We start from the raw sequence: 22318 nt of genomic DNA, 5'->3' as shown, positions 1-22318 counted from the left end.
TATGACCAAACAATTAGATTAGCGTACAATAGGTCCCAGCATATCCCAGCATATCATAGAGCTATGTTGGAGGAATTAGAGATTTTTCAGAAAGGTATCTTCTCTAGGCATTCTCTAGGTCATCCAATGTAACTCTAGTAATGTCTGAATAGGACCTTCCATGGAATCTCTTGGAGTCTGTAGCCAACTCTTAGAGACAGTTTCCCCCTGTGTATGTGGGTAAGTGAAACTGTGGTTCTTGAATCTCATTGTACTTGTAATTGCATGCATAGATCACTGAACTTGAGTTAATAAGAGGCACTTCTTTATAGGTTTATCATAGCCTATCAGGCTTTGCACATTTCTTTTCACAACCCATGGACAAAGAAAGTTTTTTTCTCTGCTAAACAGGACTTCTGTTTACTTTGTTTCAGAATAAATATGACTTCCTTTATGAAAAAGAATACATTTGCTGCTTGGAAGAATGGGTCAGCCCAGTTCACCAGAAGATCTATGCCACGTTTATTTTGGTCATTCTCTTCCTCCTCCCATTGATGCTAATGCTCTTGCTCTACACTAGGATTGCTTATGAGCTCTGGGTTAAGAAGAGAGTTGGAGATGCTTCTGTTCTGCAAGCCATTCATGGGAATGAGATGTCTAAAATATCGCGGTTTGTACTGTCAGTTTTTTTTTATCTTTACAATTTGTTTTACTGGATTCTGTAAAACACACTTTTTCCTAGAATTCTTTGAGTCAGTGAGCAGATACAGACACACAGCACATTGCCTCCAGCTGTTCTGATCTAGCAGGCACAGTCAAGCCTAATTTCACAAGTGCTTTTCTGGCAATATAAATAAAATTAGTAAATGCCTATAACAAATAACAACACTCTACAAAGAATTGACTGCTCTTTAAAGTCTTCCAAAATCTGTTGTTTTAGGCAGCCAACACACTCTGCTTCAGTGATGAGGCAGCTGGCCAAAAGCTGTGGCACACAGATTGTCAGGGGCGCAGACTCAGTATGGCAGTTTAAAAGCCTGCAAAACTCTAGAAATTGTTTAATAGCTTTAAAATATTGTTTACATCTACACACAACTTCCTAATGTTATTCAGCAGGAGCAGTCCCAATTAATCTTCCATTGTCCCACTTTTTCAGTTGTCTTGAAATGTCTCCTCCTCTGACACTTTCCAATTGGTCCTTAGCTTACTTCCACAGCTGCAAACTGATTTCAAAGTACATAAATGGTTTGCACTTAGTTAACTTGTGACCTCATCACACTACAGAATGAATCCACTTTAAATCCGGTTGCATCCTCCTGCAGAATTCTGGAGTTTGTAGTTTAGGGAGGAGCTTTTAACAGCCTCACTAAACTACAAACCTCAGAATGCTGCAGGAGGCAGCAACCAGATTTAAAGCGGATTCATTCTCTAGTGCAGGGGTCCACAAACCTTTTAAACAGAGGGCCAGGTCACAGTCCCTCAAACTGTTGGAGGGCCGGATTATAATTTGAAAAAAACATGAATTCCTATGCACACTCCACATATCTTATTTGTAGTGCAAAATCACTTAAAATAATGCAATAATTAAAATGAAGATCAATTTTAACAATTATAAACTTATTAGTATTTCAGTGGAAAGTGTAGGCCTGCTTTTGGCTAATGAGATAGGATTGTTGGTGTTGTTGTGTGCTTTCAAGTTGTTTCAGACTTAGGTTGACCCTGAGCAAGGGCCAGGTAAATGAACTTGGAGGGCCATATCCGGCCCTCGGGCCTTCGTTTGAGGACCCCTGCTCTAGTGAGATGAGGTCCCATGGTAAAGAAGAGGAAGAATGAAATTTGGCCCCTCATGGTAGGCTAAGGCAATCACCATCAACCACCATGTTTCCCCTAAAATAAGATATACCCATAAAATAAGCACTGGTGTAATATAAGCCATACCCTGAAAATAAGACAAAGTGATAGGTTTGGCTATGTATCATACAAGGTTGGTTCCCCCTGTCAGGTCCTGGTCATTCTGTGCATGCTGTAAGCTGAGGGAAAGGGGGAGACATGGAAAGAGAAAGTGAAGGTAAAAGTCTCCTCGGTGAAGTAAGGAGCAGGATGCTCTGCTTTAGGTATTGTGTGTCCTCAGGAGAAAGAAGTAAAGCTGTGACTGCCATTTTACGCAGTACTGTAGGTCTCTCTTCCGCAGTACCAACTGGCAACAGTCTGTGGATCACTCTCACCACCTACAAACAGCAGTAAAACCTAGTTCACCTACAATCAAAGAGCATTCTGAACTCCACCAATGATGGAATTCAACCAAATATGGCACACAGAACTTCCACGACAAACAGAAATATATATATCAGTGATTGGTGGGGGGCGCCAAAATACTGTTTGCTTACCGTTGAAAATTACCTAGGGCCGCCTCTGGGTCTTCCCCAACACGTCATCTGTATTCCTCCATCGCCAGTTACTATGCTTATTCACACATTTGTGTAGAAATTCTCAGTACTGGCTTTCCTTCTCTTTCAGGAAGAAGAAGCGAGCAATCATCATGATGGTAACTGTTGTAGTATTGTTTGCCGTCTGCTGGGCTCCTTTTCACATAATGCACATGATGATAGAATACAGTGAGTAACTTGTTCTTTTGAAGTTAAATTGCATAAAGAGAGATTACTTGCGAAACTGTGTCTCTTAGGCAAATGCACACCCAAATGCTCATGAATTTTTCATCCATATGAAAATATGGATGAAAATATGTATGACCAGTCACCTGGGCTTTCAAAACAAAACTATTTACTAGAGAGAATAGTAGTAAAGAATAAAAGCCAAATGAAAAATAGGTTTGTGTATATCTAATTGGACAACCCATTTTACACCTTTGTATGTAAATAATGTTATACTGTATGACAACATTCAGTTTTCCAGTACGATCTTGTAGTTTTGCTTCCTTTCTCCTCTCCATATTAGATCAGTAATTCCTTTATAGTTTTATTATTTGAATTTGCTTTGATTCCTGTACCTTTCAGTCCTGAATTACTATAATTTTCCAGTTAATTACTAAGTTTCATTGAGAGAGTGCACTGTAATTCAAGACTTAACAGTAAATAAAGAAATATATATTGATGACAGTTTAGTAATGGAATTATGACACCCTGGAAATGTAAATTATGGATTTGAATATGTTTGCCGTCAATTTTAGGAGAAAAGTGCTTGGGTACCTTGTTGATGTGATTGGTGATACTGATTGTAGAGGAGATTCCTCTACATACTTCTTCACTTCTTAGATGTTCTCAAGCCTAGATTAGCTCTTGGGTTCTAATACAGGGTTAGTCAAAATGCATAGGCCAATAAGCCATTCAATTGAATGGCTTATTGGCCTATGCATTTTGACTAACCCTGTATAATGTGCTTAGCATCTCTCTGGGTGTGAGGTACTTGGATCCCATGCCTGGCATGAACCAAATGCCAAAATTTGTAACTAATCAGGGAGAGGAAGAGTGCGAATAAGACTAGTTCTTATGTGGGTTTCCAGTACTGTGGGGACCACCAGTGCCAGATTTACAAGCGTGCTTAAGCACATGGTCCTGTTGACTGGAGGGGGGGGGGGGCATCCCCCCTCCCCCAAATTACAATGGATTTTGCTTATGTGGTGCAATTCTAAATTTGAAGGCATTCTGTTTCGGAGCAATTCCAGGCATAATGATAGAGTTGATAGTCTATGGGAGTGTGACACAAATCAGGCAGGCCTACCTCTTTCAGGGCCCAAGGAAGGTGGCTCATAACTTAACTAGCATAATGTCTCTTTTGTCCTAAAACTAACACTAGGGATCACTGATGTCTTTTCACATAGTAGTAGTAGTAGTAGTAGTAGTAGTAATAATAATAATAATAATACTTTATTCTTGTATCCCGCTACTATCTCCCCGAAGGGACTTGGGGCAGCTTATACATGGCACAAGGTGCCCAAAAACAGAACATAAATAAAACACAGTATAAAATACAATAGACTAAAACACATAAGCATATAAAGCAACAACTAAGACTCAATAAAACTTCATCCATCAACCAATGGTGGTAAGCTGCTGTAAACATGGCCAGGCTTTAAACAATAGGACAAGGGAATGGGATAAGTCCAGAGCTGTAATGATGGAAAGAGGGCATGGGATGAAGTGCAAGGCTGCGTAACTATTGAACAGAACAACTAGGGACTAGGCGTTTGCAAAAGCTTTTTTGAACAGCCAGGTCTTCACATCTCTACAGAAGGAGGACAGTGGAGGGGGGGGGGCAGATTGCCCTGGGGAGGGTATTCCAAAGCTGGGGGGCCACCACCGAGAAGGCCATCTCCCTCATTCCCACTGTGACAGTGGTGGGACCAAGAGGAGGACCTCCCGGCCTTAGAGTTTGTGTTGATTCACAAGGGGGACGGGTGTGGTCATGAAGATAGGCAGAACCCGAAGATAGGCAGAATGAAGAACAGTAAAAAAATAGTATGTTATTTTCCATTTCATTTCTCTCTATGCCCATTTCTGAGTTAACTGAGCTAGGTTTGGACATAACTAGTGAGGCATAACGGAATTGTCCCAGCTGAGCGCTACCTTATGATCCTCCATAGCAACTGAGTACTTGGATCATATGTACCAGAGACACTAGTGCAATTAAATAATAAAAAAGATGGTGTGGTTATACTAACTAAATAGTAGCTGTTTTTAATTGTTTTTAAACTGTCATCTTTGAAGTGTCAAATAGTTTAACAGGATTGTCGTATTTTAAAACATTATTCTTGTTTTAAGTTGTTTTCAACTATTTACATTTGTTCTATCATCTGCTGTCCTGAGATCCTTGGGTTTTTAAGCAATCAAATATATAAATAGAAAATATTCAGGCATTAGTCAGGAATCTATATCTAAACTAAGTTTCAGCACCTTAGGTAGTTGTTGAAAGCTTTCATGGCCAGAATCACTGGGTTGCTGGGAGTTTTCCAGGCTGTATGGCCATGTTCCAGAAGCATTCTCACCTGACTTTCACCCACATCTATAGTAGCCATTTTTGGTAGTTCTTTTAAAGTTCACAGTAAAAGGCAAAGTAGACTCACTGGCTCTTGATGTGGGAGCAAACAGTCACCATTGAGCTAATACAATTATCATAGTGATTTGATACTGCTCAATAAAAAGAACTCAATGTAGTTTAACACTAATTTAATAAAACAAATTGTAATGCCTCTGGTAGTGCAGCATGTTAAACTGCTGAGCTGCTGAACTTGGGCAGTTCAAATCTGGTGAACGAGGTGAGCTTCGCTTTTAGCCCCAGCTTCTGCCAACCTAGCAGTGTGAAAACATGCAAATGTGAGTAGATCAATAGGTTCTGCTTCTGCGGGAAAGCAGCGGTGCGCCATGCAGTCATGCTGGCCACATGACCTTGGAGGTGTATATGGACAACCCTGGCTCTTTGACTTAGAAATGGAGATGAGCACCTCCACCCTCCCATAGTCGGACATTGCTAGACTATTGTCAAGGGGAAACCTTTACCTATTGTAATGAATCTAACAAAAGCCATTAACAAACATTACTGGAAATCTAAAGGTAACAAATAATGTTAATAATCAGGAAAGCAATAAAAAAAACACCTGGATAAATATGGTGAATTTTACTAGAAATATGAACCTTGGGAGTCCTTCTAATCTCAGGGGACATTTCACAGTCCTCTCTGTAATTAGTTGTCTTTGTTAGGCCATGATATAGAAAACAGAGCTTCAACCGCACCAGATAATTGGAAATTGGACAAGTCAATAACATCCCGAACATTTCTCAGTGTCTCATGGATAACTAGTGTATATCTTCATTTATATTCATTTATATATTGAGATTTTATATGTATGGCAAGAGACACACTGATATAGGATTCATTCCAACAGGCTGATGGATCCAGATGTTTTTTTAATAACTTTGGGGAAAATGCCTGTTGTTGCTACAGGTGATTTTGCTGAATCTGACTGACCTTTGGAATGAAAAAATGATCAGGATAATGAATACAATTTCTCCTTAGAGAATGGATCCAAATTAACTCTCAGTTTGCTAGGCTTGTTAGTGATGAAATGAGCAGGATGGCAAGTACAACAACAGTGTGGAGTGAGCATAATTGCAGAAAATCTAGAGCTCACTGGGATGTCTACTGTCTGGCAATGCCAGCAGCGAAATATACTTTCCCCTTCATCACTTTTACATCTGCTCATACTTATCCACTCCAGTAGAACAGTTTCAAAAAGGCAGAACCCTATTAAATTCTGGCCCATGAGAGCAGAATGTAGACCATTTGACAGATTGCAGTTAAAATGTGCATGACGTTTTGCAGATGAAATCCCTTTGATACATTCTCATTCAGATACTGTCGTTGGTGCTGGTTGGCCTATGCAAATCCAGCAACAATTAATGCTTTTCTATCTGGTTATAATAAGGATGTGGGATATGCAGGCTACTTGGCAGATGTGAGGTTGCAATGTGTGCATGGATCCTTGTCTTTCTTGGTTTATGGAAGCAGATGGTGAAGATTAAACAGCTGGGTAAAGGCATTGGTGAATGTATATTTGCAGCAAGGAAGGGTTGTACCTAATAACTATGACAATAATAAGGCTGATGCTAAAAAGAACCTTACTTTTTTGACTAGGTATTGGCTGGTCTCCAGTACTGGAGTGTGTGATGCCTTCTCAGTTTCATGGATTCTTGGAGGGAGTTGGGGTATTTAGATTAGGGTATCTCAAGATATCTAATGTGGAGTACTAACATCATTTTCCCAGTATACTAGGAACCAATAACATATTTGTGGCTGTTGACTATGATTTTTTTTATTTCATGGAAACTTGCCAGTGACCAGTTGTCAATTACTTGGGACTGACAGTGATCCATGGAAACTTGGCAGAGGCATGTTGTGCAGCACTGATCTGGTTCCATTTCATTATGGCTTCCAGCATGGTTATAGGATGGAAGCAGCATGCTGAGCCCTGAATAAAAAAGCGTTGAAGCTTAATCTAGACAAGGCAAGCTACTGATGGTCAGTGGAAAATCAGATCAAAAAATAGGATTTACCTGTGATGGATGGAGTCATGCTTCTCTGAAGAGTCAGGTGTGTAGTTTGGGTGTATATCTGGTTTCATCCCTAAACCTGGATTCCAAGTCAGTATTTCAGTACACAATTGTAGCAATATGATTCCAGTTTAACTGCTACACTTGCTCTCTATTTTGAATTTTGTAGCTTGATGAGCGAAGAGAGCTCGTCTAAGGAATGTATAAAATTTTATTTAAGGAATATTTACTTTTGGAATAATGTATACTGAAATAAGTCTTGTATGACAAAAGTTTCTTAGTTGTCGGGATGTAGCAAATAAAATATTTTTTTAAAGTGAAGAGAGCTCTCTGATTAATATTTCTATCCCTGGTTATTTTGTAAATCTCATTATTTCATGGCAATTGAAGTGAAATCATAGTACTATAAAGGTGTAGTTCAATATAAATGGGGAGTTCAAAAGAAGTGTCAGAGTGTATTTGCACAGTTAGATCTAGCACACCAGTTACCTCTGCTCTTGGACATGTCTAATCTGGATGCATGACATATTCATTCCACAACTTACTCTATGTAGGGCTGCTGGTCTTCCAGTAAACTTCTATCAAAATGGCCACCACAGTCTCTCTGCGGAGAAACATATGGAGCAAGCTCTTGTTAAAATGGCCATAGCTGCTCAGCTACACCACAAATGATCAAAATGATAGGTGGACCATATTGTTCAGGTTCCTCTACATTACTGATGAATGCTGCTCAGACTGAAAAAAAATGAACGTGAAGAAAGAGGGAAGGCTCCCTTTCTTTCTCTGATTTGTGCAAGAGAGGGTTAATGGGGTGGGAGCCTTTGCTTCTTGATGCTGCAGTTTGTGCTGGGTTCCTATTACTGCACTGATCTTATGGTGTGAAGACTGAGCCAAAGGACATCAACATTTATAGACTACATTGTTTATTCTGATTATCTATTAGATTGGGAAGTCTAGCTGCAACAAGGCATAACTGACAGACTTTCTCCAATGTTTCCTTTTCTCGGCCAAATTACGGTACTGCAAAAGTAGAGGTGATAGTTGGCAGGAGTCCATATCTTCAATTAAAATAAACAAACATCCAAGAAAGAAACTTCCACATCAAGTTCTGATTATAAAGCGTGTTACAGTAGTTCAACCAGGATGTAAGCAAGGCATGTACCACCATCCAGGTTCAGAGCCAAATCTAGAAGTACCCTCAGTCTGTAAACCTGTGTTTTCAGGGGGAGTGTTACCCCATCTAACATAAACTGAATCCCTATTCCCTAGTCCCATAGCTGCCTTTTGACTGATCAGGAACACCTCTGTCTTGCCTGGATTAAGCTTCAATTTGTTTGCCCAGAGTCCCTTCTGAGTTACCTCGGGGAGATAGGGTAGTTTATAAATAATATATTATTATTATACTGACACAAAAACATAGTATGTCATAGCAAACAAGATATATATGCTGGAATTCGTATCACAAAATCACAAGCTGAACACTTCCTGAAGTGTCTAGGGACTGTGTGATGTATTTTCGAATGATGTGTGCATATCCAAGTAAGGTGGCCTTTTGCAGCTGGCAGTTCGTGATTTTGTCAATGTTTATTGTTTCCAAATGTTGGCTGAGATCTTTTGGCACGGCAACCAGTGTGCCAATGACCACTGGGTCCACCTGTACTGGTTTATGCCAGAGCCTTTGATTTTGAGGTTCTGATAATTATTATTATTATTTGCCCTCATTGAGTCCATTATAGCTGTCAGCACCAGTTTAGCACAGGAACTGCTTCCTTGGAATTAGGTGGAAAGGAGTAAGAACTGAGTGTCAGCTGCCCTCCAAACTCTGGATGTCCTCTGCCAGTGATTTCATGTATATGTTAAACAGCATGGGGGACCAAATGGAACACTGAGGGATCCTGGACAATGGCCAGGGGTACAAACAGGAGCCTCCAGCACAACTTTCTGGGTATGGCCCTCCAGGAAGGAGCTGAGCCACTGAAGAACAGTGCCTTGAAGCCATATCTCAGAAAGGTGACTCAGAAGGATACAGTCAATGGTATTGAAAGGCACTGGAAGGTCCTGGAAAACCAACAGGAACATGCTCACCCTGTTCAGTTCACTGTATATGCCATGAACCAAGGTGACCAAAGCTGTCTCTGTCCCATAACTAGGCCTGGCAAATAGGTAGGAAGTCCAAGTTCAGTGGTCCTTACTACTGTGTAAGTTATGTAATATTCTGTTCTAAATAAGGAAACCATGTTTATATCCTATACTTTTAAAAATATGATTGCCGCTATGAAATAGGGAAGCAACAAGGTTCCTTTTCATGGGGGACTCCATTGTGATGTCCTCTTTAATGTAGCCATTTAATGCTAAAGCAGGTGACTCCTCTCCTCTGCAAAACAACCATCTCCCTAGACACTGTTTTCTCTGGCTAGGAAGGTATTAGTGACACTGTTGGAGCCTAAACTGGGAAAAATTGCATCTTATAAGTTAGCATGTGCCTTCCATGCAGGCAGTCCAAGGTTTGACCTTTGGCATATCCAGAACAAAGGATATAGAATAAATGACTTGGCAGATTTGTATTTAAATCATGTTAAAATCATTTTTTTTACTGCACCCCTGCAAAAAAAGCAGAGTTATATATTTTATCTGACTTTGATTTGTGTTGTTTCAGTTTGAGCTATTTGCTATGCCAAAGAATACAACATAAATTAATTAACTGAGTAACAGTTAATCCAGTATTTCACTTTCCAAATAAATATTTTATGCCTTTTAGTATATAGAATGAAACCAGTAGTTATTGTTGTTCAGCTTCTATATTTTGAATGGGTAATTGAAACAGAACACTGACTGAATAGTTGCATATGCTTAACAAAGTGCTTGCATGCTAGGAATGTGGAGGAATAATGCTTACCTTTGTCATGTTAGTATTTAACATATATTTTCCTCTCTCCAGGTAGTCTTGAAAGCATGTACGATGATGTTACCATTAAGATGATATTTGGTATCGTTCAGGTGATAGGATTTTCCAATTCCATTTGCAACCCCATCGTGTATGCCTTTATGAACGAAAACTTCAAGAAAAACTTTCTCTCTGCAGTTTGTTTTTGCATTATAAAACAAACTCTGTCCTCATCTAGACAGCGACGGGGAAATGTGGATATCATAATGACACAACACAAAGAAGATGCCTGTAGGAAAGATCCAGTCTCTGAGAAGAGCAGAAGAGAAGCATTTAGTGAAGGGAACATCGAAGTAAAGTTCTGTGAGCAGCCTTTTGCAAAAAGGAACTCCAAGAGGCACCTTGGATTTTTTGCATCTGAACATCATGCTTCATTGGAATCCTAATGGAATGGAGACTTTGTTGGATCCTTGTATTCTAACATATTCAAATAGTTATATCTTATACAAGGTTCGACCTGTCAGAAGCCTAATTATAGGCTTTCTGTCTTATCAAACAATGGGACGTTCTATTCATTGAATTTCAGTTTAATGCACATTTCCAGCTCAGGGTACTAATTTCAGAATCCATGAGTTTGGAGGGTACTTGCAAGAATTGGGTTGGGACTTGGTCCTCTGTAGCAGCAGACAGAGCCTATGAGCTCTTCTACACAGGCCTTAAAATTTGGAAGTTACAGAGTTAAAAGGCAGGGGGTGGCTTAAATGACACTAGCACTAAATCAGTGCTGATTTGCATTAATAGACAAAAAACATGGGTTCCTGATTCTGAATGGAAAATGTGTATATTCGCATCACTGTATTTCCCTGTAGTCATGCAAAACACATGGTTTTTTTTCTCTTCTTCCTGTGGAGACTGATCCTGTGCACCTCCGTTTTTAAAAGCTCAAAACAGCTGATCAGTGGATTGGGCTGTCAAATGGACACACAAGTGGCTCAAGCAAATAGAACTCTCTGTAACTCTTTCTTTTAAACTTTATATCTTAAACAGAAGATGAATTAATAAGTGAGGGAAGAAACAGATATGGCAGAATGTTTTTTTAAAAACCCCTCTGTTATGCTCTGGACATAGTATGTGTATGTGTGAATCTGCTTATATTTATGTTGAGTTATTCACATATGTGCATATATTATTCACATTTCGATCCACGATTGGAAGATGTGATCAAAAACATTATTTTAGTGATGAGAAGCTGAGGACTTGTGTTGTATGGTTTTTATTGTTATATTGCCTTTATATGGTTTATATTATATGTAATGTTTTTAACTGTATTTTATGTTGTTTGGGGACATTGACTGTCGACTGTAAACTGCCTCGAGTCACCTTTGGGCTGAGAGGGGTGGTATATAAATATGGTAAATAAATAAATAAATAAATAAATAAATAAATAAATGGTGCAGCACATAACACAGTAATTTTTCTTTTTAAAAAATCAGATGGATGTTCCCAGTCCACACTGTATCTTGTTCTAATACGGAAGAAGTCTGTGAGGATGGCGGAGAACCCAATCCCTAATCCCGGGACTAACAGATCTGTGTCAGGATCTGCAGTCAGGTCCTGGGATATTTAACCCCCTCCCCCCCCCCCCCAATTTGAAACATGGATTTTGGCGCTGTCTGAAAGCACCCTAAATTAGTCAAGGATCAAAATGGCCTGTCCTTTCATCTCTTTGGCTTAGCACAATACGGATATTGATTTCTACTGCTGAGGTAATGAATATGAAATAGTCCTTCCCTTTTGCCTTGTCATTCCTTTTTTATCTGAGGACTCACACAGAATGACAGCTATTTCTCAAGATAATATCAACTTTGCTAGGCAAACTGTTTTTACAGTAGTTAACTTTGAATACACTTGGAGAGTTGGTTTCTTAATAGGTAGACATTTCCCAGTGATACTCATGCACATATTAAGCATAGACTACTGTAAATTACGTTAAACTAGTTTGTATTTTACCTAAAGTCTAATTCTACAATTCCAGAATTTTCACTAGTGCTGTGTTCTGTGATGCTTGACTTCATGTTGTTTCTTTTTCTGGGTTTATCTGTCCAAAATCTGTTCTTGTATTGTTGAAAATTGATTAAAACTCTGCATGCAACATTCTTAAAGAAATCCTTCTTTTGCTTTTTATATGGACTATTCTCTTTAATTGGCCTGAAAAAAATACAGACTTGCTTGCGCATTATATTAATGTCAGATAATGTGCAGTGCTGACATTTACAATGAATAGGTGACGATGAATGCAGTACAAATACTGGATGACTTGATTATTTTTATACAAATTGTCCTTTCTCATATCTTGAAAATGAGAAGAGCTCACAAAGCACTCATGCTGCTCTCTACACTCGTCAGAGAAAGGAAGATGAGTAGAAAAGGGATTTCACGTGGCTTGCCTAAGTCTTAAAGGTACACAATAGCATACAACTTAGAATAATATTAAACTGAACACCTATTTTAGCAACTGGAACTAAACAGGAGAGAAAACAAGCTCTTTGGCTTAAAAATGGAGATGAGCGTCACCCCCCAGAGTCGGACTTGACTAGACTTAATATGAAGGGAAAAGATTTACATTTTTAAGACAGTCACACATGCATTCACAATCTGAAATATTTCAGCATTCAGTCCTTTCAGTTCTGTTTTCAAGACTGTTTACTTTTATCAGGCTCCAGTGTGGTGCAACTGAGATGGAAAAACCCAGCCCCTGATGAAAATGCTGTAGTAGTAGAGATAGTACTTTGGCCTGATTCATCTTAGTTTTTATCATTTTATGTCCTACTAAACAGTTGGATATTATCATTTCTTTTGGGTGATGACTATATCTCTAAGGCTTCTTGGTCTTCAAATAAACTAAAAAGCAACTTTCCCAGATCTGATTGCTTTAATCTTTCCAGTTGGCCAAGAACTTACTAGAAAGATTCAAACAGAGAAAATTAGCTCAGAAAACAGCAGGCAGGGTGATAGATGCATGGAGGACATTTTGCCAGTGCAATCTTTTCCATTAATCTCTCTCTTCCCCACCCCCAAGCTATGGTTTAAGCATTTATACTGAATTTCTAACAAAATGTCATGATTGCTTTCCAGTTTTTTAAAAATGTGCAGTCATTATCCTCCCTCTTCTCTGAAATTATGCCCAGCTTTCCATTTAATCCTTGATAGTGTTTATAGCATGGCTCTTTTGTTCAAATGGCAGTTATGAAAATTCATTCTGTTTTTAAATGTATTTTTTCTTGTAAATACATTAAAAGTGAGAAATGAAAATCTAGTTTTATGTAGTTCTTATGCACACTTCTTTTTAAAATGACTTTTAAAAGTAGACTGGAACATACTTAGTCCTAATTTTTTTTATATACTGGTTTTAAACCACTTCATTGGATGTGTTGCAATAGCAGATTCCCAGATTAGTTTAGTGTTTACACCTTATTTTATTTTTCTGATTATTTAATATTGAATGTTTATTTTACTTAAGTGATATTTGTCTTGACTGTTCTAATGTAGCATAAATCCTATGTAAAATCATATTACGTATTTTTGACATTAATATTGAAATCTGAAATATATACAGAAAGGAATAGGGATAGCCAGCTCTCCAAGGTCGAAGCTCTGCATAGTGAGGAAATGAATATGCCAGCAATAAGCAAGGAGGCTATGTGTCCTTTGCCTTAACAGGTTTCCATTATCTGTATAAATATCTGCATAATACAAATTCCTAATGTAAACACAGGCTACATAATTCAGTTAATGCCATTATCTGGGATCAGATCCTATATTCTAGGATCTGATCCCAGATTAGGGGCAGAAAGAGCATAGGAAAACAATACCCATCAATGTATTTCTATCAAATGAAATATTTGGTTTACAATCTGTTCTCAGTATGATATTTCTGAGTCAATACTCTATCCATCTGAATCAGACACTAAGGCTCTTTCTATACTGTATCCTGGGATCTGAGCCCAGATTACCAGCTTTGAACTGGATTATATGAGACTCCACTGTCCGAAAATCTGGGATCAGATCCTAGAATATAGGGTCGTGACAAGACTGAGAAGTGACAATGGAGAGTACCTCCCAAAGCTTGGAAAATCTGCTTGCTGGACAACTAAATTGGGATGGAGTCCTAAGGTGAATTCCTTACTGTTTTCATTGTGACCACATTGCCCAGGCAATACTGCTCAGCTCTGCTAATTTGTACTGCTCACAGTACACTGTATTTTCTTTTAAGCTCAATTTCTGAAAATTATATATCATGTTCAGAGTTTTTCAAGGAATGAAATTGCAAGACTTCCACATATCACTTGATGCTGAATGAGTGAGCACTTGATAAATCAATGTGTTTAGCACAGAACTAAGTCAGAGTGACATTTTCTATTATTGTGTCTTCAGAAAGCAATTGAAAGTGTCATTATGGTAGTGTTGGCTATTGTTAAATGAGTTTCCCCCCTGCCTTTAGAAGGTAATTCATGTAGAACTGAATTGCAGAGTTTAGAAACTAGAAATTAAATGTATACAGAGCAGAAACCATTGCTATAGTTATTACATCTTTACTTGGGTAGTTATACCTTGGAGCAATGTGACAGATTTATAGGAGTGGAATGGACTAAAAGGGAGATTTTTTTCTAGTCATGGAAAATTGATATGTACTATATGCTTGGATGAATAAACTTCAAGTAAACAGAGCAGCATTGCATTGGTTAAATCAAAGACATAAAATGGTTTGGTCGTTTAAATGTTGGCCTATGACTTTAGAAACAAGGGTTCAAATCCCTGCTGGGCTGTGAAACTAACCGAGTGACCATGGGCAAGTCACACACACTCAACCTTGGAAAACCCTGTGATATGTTTGCCTGAGGGTTGCCATAGGTCTGTAATTGCCTGAAGGCACACAACAATCAAATTAGTCTTCGTAGGTTTAGGAGGGCCTGGTTAAACTGACACTGCATACTGACATACTTCAAAATTTGCATTTGCAAAAGGCAACTAACATTTACTTAAACCTTCTGTTGGTTTTATTCATTCATCTGCTTTCTCAGAATGGAGTTACGGCAACCACCTCCTTGGATCTGAATGGCAGTTTGAGTGAAATGAGTGTGGTGATTTTATAGATTATATAAATTAGAGTTATCATATATTTAGCTTTAGTTCTCAAACATCTAGACCTTCCTAATGCCACAACCCCGTAATACAGTTCCTCATGTTGTGGTGACCCCCAACCATAACATTATTTTTGTTGTTGTTTCTTCATAAATGTAATTTTACTACTATTATGAATCATAATGAAAATATCTGATATGCAGAATGTATTTCCATTCACTGGATCAAATTTGGCACAAATACCCTATACACCCAAATTTGAATACTGGTGGGGTTGCGGGAGGGGGGGGGGGATTGGTTTTGTCATTTGGGAATTGTAGTTGCTGGGATTTATAGTTCACCTACAATCAAAGAGCATTCTGAACTCCACCAACAATGGAATTGAACCAAACTTGGCACACAGAACTCTCATGACCAACAGAAAATACCGGAAGGGTTTGATAAGCATTAACCTTGAGTTTTGGAGTTGTAGTTCACCTACATCCAGAGAGTACTGTGGACTCAAACAATGATACATCTGGACAAAACTTGGCATGAATATTCTATATGCCCAAATGTGACCACTGGTGGAGTTTAGGGAATATAGACCTTGACGTTTGGAAGTTGTAGTTGCTGGGAGTTACAGTTCACTAACAATCCAAGAGCATTCTGAACCCTACCAAAGATAAAATTGGGCCAAACGTCCCACACAGATCCCCCACGCCGTGAAGGGACTTGCTAGCATAAGCTTCCCTCCAGCCTCGCACACTATCTGTTGCCAGCACATGTGCAACATGCTGCCACGCACCAAGCACACATGCTTTCCCCTCCCTGCTTGGAGTATCAGAAACAGCCCTCCCCTTGGCTGAGAGGCTAGCCAATCACAGTGGAGATGGGGTTTTGGTGGGAGGATTCGCCGTCTGTTCCCAAAAAAGAAGAGGACAAGTGGAGAGACCTGCCAAAGGGGTTCCTAAGACCATCAGAAATATATGTTTCCGATGGTCTTTGGTGACCTCTCTGAAACCCTCTCATGATCCCCCCCCAGGGGTCCTCACCCCCAGGTTGAGAAACATTGCTCTAACTGATGTCTTCTATAGATAATTGAGAGTCATCAGAAGTAGGATCAGCTGCCCTAAAACTAGGGATTTGGCTTTATAGTTCTTTCTTGTGAGTTGAATACTGGTTTGAGGTGGCTTTATAATGATGTTATGGGATGGTAGGTGCTTCTCTTCATGGCCAGGGAGCTTCAGACTACAAACCTCATGTGATAATGTCCTTAGTCAACTTCATCGGCTACGCCTAAAAATAAATGTAAACTGCCCACCCAGTTTGACTATGAAAATCAGGTTGAGAAATACTGATCTAGACCAACTCATGCTCCAAATGATATTAAAATTTTAGACTAAGAGAGTGGTGCATTTTGAAGTGAATGTGCTCACTGTAACAGTCCCTACCACCACACTTTGAAAAACAGTCAAAAAGTTCAGCCAGCTGTGTCGATCTATAATAACAAAATAGTTCCAGTTATTTGTATCTGTATTAACAGGAGGGAGTTTGTATCACCAGTGAGTCATAATTGCCCATTCAAGGTCATGACATGTCAAAGTACTTGAACTTATAGGCATACTTCAGAATAATGTATTATTACTGGGGGAAAAGTTTCCTCTGAACCTTTTTGAAAATTGCAATTAAATTCAAAAGAAACAGGGAAAATTAGGGGGTGGCAGATGACGCTGTCATCTTCAACAATCCATAAATCTTCACACGGAGCAAAATATCCCCTTTTTGCTACTTTTAACCACAGCTTGGATGGGGCCTGCTGAGCGCCATCAGACGACTCACAGCAGGCCTCGGCCACATTCTTTCCTTTCCAGCACAGGGAAAGTAAGCACAGGGAAAGGAAGCATTATCCTCCTCTTTTCCCCATATGATGGGGGAAAGGGCAGCAGAGCAATATGGAGCAATATGCGTTGCCATGAGTTGATTCCCTTTCTCCATCTGTCTCATCCCCACCATGCGATGGGGAAGGAGGAAGGGCATGCAGGGTGCCACAAGGCACCCCGCATGCCTTCCCTTTTGCTGGTGATTGTCGGCTGAACAGCATGGCACCTCGTGGGCCGTGTGAATAGGTCCCTAACAACTGTTGAAGTACTCAGAGTTCTTAGCTGTAAATTCCTAGCCTTTAAAAAAAACAAAACTTTACTTGATTGTAATTTTTAACCTCCTAGAGTTCCTGCAGAATTTTAAATGAATGTTGTGTAGCTGCTGACTGCATTACTTTCTGAGTCAGATGCCTAGTGTATTTAGAGTATTAATTTATTTTTCCAGTTTCAGGTTTTGGGATTATTTAAAACATTTATTTGGAATTGTATTTCTATATGAATATGTTTTGCAGTATGAATCCCCAGAAACAGACCCATAGGTAGACAGCTCTCTATCTATAGGCGATCACTTGTGGCTGACTCTTCCATGGGTAGAGTCTTGTTGGTGGGTCCATAAGTGACTGTAGAGACCTATTCTAGATCTGCAAGGTCTTTCACAATGAGGACATAGGTTTCCAGGTTGAAGGAGGTCACTACAAGGGTTTACTGGACGCACATTCCTCTTCATATGTTTCTCTCTTTTCTCCTCTATTTGTGCCTCCTTAAAATCCACAGCACTGTTGGTAACAGCTGACCTTCAGTTAGAATTCTTGACTGCCAGGTATTCTTGGTGTTTATGCCACATTTTAAAGGTTAGTATTAAGCCCATCTTTAAATCTCTTTTGTTGTCCACTCATATTCCATTTTCCATTCTTTACCTGAGAATAAAGTATAACTGCATTGGAAGAAATGTGATTGGGCATTTGGACAATATAGCAGGGGATCATTGCTTCAATGCTGGTGGTCTTTGCTTCTTCTAACACACTGATGTTTGTCCACTTATCTTCCCAGGAGATTTGCATGGTTTTTCGAAGACAACACTGATGGAATCTTCCCAGAAGTAAATAGTGATGTTTAATAGAAAGTCCATATTTTGCAAGTGCAATACAGTTGGAAGGACAATAGCTATATAGACAAGTATCTTGGTGTCCCTACAAATGTCCTGATACTTGAACACTCTCTTCTTTATTTTTTAAAAACCCCGCACTTGCAGAGTTCAGATGGTGTTGTATATCAGTGTCAATGCAGACATTTGAGGAGAGGTGGTTACCAAGGTAGCAGAAATGGCCAAGATTTTCTACCATTACATCATTAAGCTTCATTTCTGGCATTGCAGATGGATTAGTTGTTGCCAGCTCATAGAGAACATTAGTTTTCTTGGTGTTCAATGAGATACCAAGCTTGTTATATGCTTCTTCAAAGGTGTTTAAGATGGCTTGTAGGTGTTCCTCTGAATAAGCACAGATGACATTGTCATCAGCATACTGGCATTCTATAACAGAAGTTGTTGTGACCTAACTTTTGTCTTTTAGAGTGCTCAAGTTAAAGAGCCTGTCGCCTGTTCTATATATGATTTCTACACTGGTGGGAAGCTTCACATCAACAAGGTTTAGATTCATAGCCATGAAGGTGGAAAATAAGGTTGGGGCAATAACGCACCTCATTCCACTTTAAATTGGTCACCTTTAACAGTCAAAAATATTTCTGAGACAATTTCTATTTTCCATCAACTGATTGGATGAGCGTATGACTGTTTCTTCTGCACATAGCCCTATTTACCCCAGGCTGCACCCACATTGTAGAATTAACACAGTTTGACGTCACTTTAATATGTACACACAAATTTATCACATGTTGGATATAAAGTGGGATTTGAATGTATTAATAATAAATGATCCCAAGTTCTTATTTGAGACCAGTGATTAACTAGCATTAACTTGCTTGAAGGTTTAGAGGGCATGCTTATCAAGTTTTCCGATGACACAAAATTAGAACGGATAGCTAATATTCCTGAGGACAGGATCAGAATTCAAAAAGACCATAACAGATTAGAGAGTTGGGCCAAAACTAACAATGAATTTCAACGAGGACAAATATAAGACACTAAGGCAGAAAAAAATGAATTGCAAAGATTGCAAAGAAATGTGAGAAATATCTTGGAGTCTTCGTGGACAACAAGTTGAACATGGGTCAACAGTGTAATGCAGCAGCTAAAAAGCCAATGTGATTTTGGGCTGCATCAAAAGGAGTATAGTGTCTAGATCAAGGGAATTCATGATGCCTCTCTATTCTGTTTTGTTTAAACCTCATCTGGAATACTGTGTCAGATTCAAGGCACCACATTTCAAAAGAGATATTGACAAGCTTGAAGGTGTCCAGAGGAGGGAGACTAAAATAAGCAAAGGATCTGGAAACCATGCCCTATGAGGAGTGTCTTAAAGAACTGGGTATATTTAGCCTGTAAAAGAGAAGGCTGAGAGTAGACATGATAGCCATGTATAAATATGGAAAAGAAGAAGCAGACTTGTTTTCTGCTGACCTTGAAACTATGAGTAGGACTAGGAGCAACATGTTCAAATTACAGGAAAGGAGATTCCACCAGAACATTAGCAAAAACTTCCTGACTATATGAGCTGTTCAACAGTGGAACTCTCTGCCTCGGAGTGTGATGGAAGCTTCTTCCTTGGAAACTTTTAAATAGATGGCCATCTGTCAGGGATGTTTTGATTGTGCTTTTCTGCATGGCAGGGGGTTGGACTAGATGCCCATGTTGTCTCCATTATTCTATGATTCTAACAGCCAAGCAGAAAGTGTAATGCACATATGCTCCAACTGTTCTAATTTGGCAAAGACAGTCACTATTGTGATACCACTTTTTTAGCTGTATTTGAAATGTCCCAATTCTTTCTCCAACTTTTTTGCCCACTGCCTGTGTCCTACTTCAGTTGTTGAAAACCAACTTCCAAATGCAAAAGTAGTTTGCACTCACTTAATTCTGCAAGAGTGAGAATAAAAAGAGGGGCACATTGTTGCCTTGCTCAGTAGGCTCAGGCAAAAGCAAAATGCTACAACTTCTCCTGTGGTCTTCCCAGGTAATACATTTTGCCATCTTGATCACAGTCCCATATTGATTGTCCATGAACATATTAGGCTTCATCTATGAAATGTTGGAGGTCATGAATGAGTCAGTTGGCAGCTATCAAAAGTGACTGCGGAGTTGTTGCATGGCAATTCAGGAAGATATACTGCTCCATCATTTGGGATATTTCGAAAGCTAAACCAGACATGACATTTGTGATGGACATTGCTCAGTTTAAAAAAAGTGTATGTACGCAAAGGTGTGAGACAGGTTGAAGGAAGAGGGAATTTTATTGAGAATCCCCACAATCTGCAGCTCAGGTGGGAGCAAACCTTGCCACATAATAAATGGCACATTGGTTTTCCAGTTGCACAGCTAAAAGTTAAGGTAGACCTAAAAGCAAAAGAACTCTGTATTGCATTCTTTCCTCTTTTGTTAAGTGAATCCCAGTGGACCTCATTAAATAGGATCTCTGCTCTTGGGCTTCTCCTACCTAGATTTTTTTCTATGTAGTGCTTGTCCAAAGATGGATGAGTGGTTTCCTGGGAAAAAATTGTCTGCAGAATCTCTCCTCCATTCAGTTGAGCTTATGGCATGATACATGTGTCAGTATTTTAAGTAAGAAAGTTTTAGTGGGAACAGATTCACACTGTTGCATTTTTGGAAATGGTATTATAGCCTTAATGGTGCATCATAAATTTGCCTCAATTCCTTGCTTAGCTAGTTTTCTGCCTATAAAAATGATTTGAAACTTGAAACTGAGGAACTGAGCATGCTTTAAAACCAGAGCCTGGAAATGTTACCCTTTCCAACTATCGTCTGGACAGTGGCTATAATAGGAAGAGTACACTTGCTCATCCCCACAGCCATTGTCCTGTGATGTCCCGCAGGGCTCAGTATTGCCCCCCATGTTGTTTGTTTGTTTGTTTGTTTGTTTATTTATTTACAGTATTTATAATAAATACTGTAAATATTTGTGTACATTGTAATATGTGTACATTGTAATCTCAGGAAAGATTACAATGTACACATATATGGCAAACATTCAATGCCAAGACACGCAACATAGACAAGACAGTCAGAGGCTATTTAACTTTTTCTGGTTGCCAGGGGAGCTGTCGCTTTCATCATCCATCTGCGACAATGATGAAGTACTTCTACATTCCCCGCATGCTTTTGCTGGAGTGCATTGCTGGAGTTTTTTTTTTTTATGGCCTCGTAAATTTTGTTAAATTAGCCTCCCCACACATAGGTGGTACCTAAATTTCCTACTTGACAGATGCAACGGTCTTTCGGGTTGCAAAAGTTGACAACAAGCTACACAATTGGTCGGATGATCACTCCGACCTGAGTTGGCTTCGAACTTATGACCTTTTGGTCAGAAGTGATCTTAATGTAGCTGACACTCAGCCAGCTGCGCCACAATCCTGGTTTAACATCTACATGAAGCCGTTCAGTGAGATTATCTGGAGTTTTGGAGTTCTATACCATCTGTATGCAGATGACATCTAACCCTATTACTCCTTTCCACCAGACACTAAGGAGGCTGTAGAGATCATGAACCAGTGCCTGTCTGGATGAGGACTAACAAACTGGTTGGATCCTGACAAGACAGGGGTCCTCCTACTCAGTCGCAAGGCTGAACAGGGTATAGGGTTACAGCCTATGCTGAATGGGGTTACATTCCTCTTGAAGGCACAGGTTCTCAGCTTGGGAGTCCTCCTGAACTCATTGCTGAGCCTGGAACATCAGGTTGCAGCAGTGGCCGGTCCGGGGGGAGGGGGGGGGGTTGCACAGTTAAAACGTGTGTGTCTGCTGCGCCCGTACCTTGGGAAGTCAGACTTGGTCACGGTGGTCCACACTCTTGTTACATATAGGATCGACTACTGCAACGCACTCTTAGTGGGGTTGCCTTTGAAGATGGGTTGGAAGCTTCAAATAGTCCAATGAGAGGCAGCTAGGTTAATAACTGGGGCTGCATACAGGGAGCACACAACTCCCATGTTACTTCATCTCCACTGGCTGCCTGTTTGCTACTGGGCACAATTCAAAGTGCTGGCTTTGGCCTATAAAGTCCTAAACAGCCCCAGCTCAGTTTACCTGTCTGAACGCATCTCCCTTTACGAACTACTGCAGAAACTAAGATCTTCTGGGGAGGCCCTGCTCTCGGTCCCGCCACAATCACAGGCGCGTTTGGTGGGGACAAGAGACAGGGCCTTCTCAGTGATTGCCCCCTGGTTATGGAACTCCCTTCCTGGTAATATTAGAT

The 22318-nt window shown here is 39.6% G+C and overlaps 1 protein-coding gene across 1 annotated transcript in view; it reads left to right on the top strand.

Annotated features, from left to right (window-relative positions):
- The window catches only part of QRFPR (pyroglutamylated RFamide peptide receptor), a 64553-nt gene extending 53164 nt beyond the window's left edge, over positions 1 to 11389 (top strand). The window contains exons 4-6 of the mRNA XM_060778998.2: positions 414 to 649; positions 2497 to 2594; positions 9982 to 11389. Of these exons, the coding sequence (XP_060634981.2) occupies positions 414 to 649; positions 2497 to 2594; positions 9982 to 10373 (726 nt within the window). The 3' untranslated portion in view covers positions 10374 to 11389. The remainder of the gene's footprint in view (positions 1 to 413; positions 650 to 2496; positions 2595 to 9981) is intronic.
- The last annotated feature ends 10929 nt before the right edge of the window (positions 11390 to 22318 follow it).

The sequence above is a fragment of the Anolis sagrei genome, chromosome 5 (assembly GCF_037176765.1).
Source record: "Anolis sagrei isolate rAnoSag1 chromosome 5, rAnoSag1.mat, whole genome shotgun sequence".
NCBI classification, from domain to species: domain Eukaryota; kingdom Metazoa; phylum Chordata; class Lepidosauria; order Squamata; family Dactyloidae; genus Anolis; species Anolis sagrei.
The sequence above is the reverse complement of the archived record's forward strand: the minus strand, read 5'-3'. Positions and strand labels throughout refer to the sequence as shown.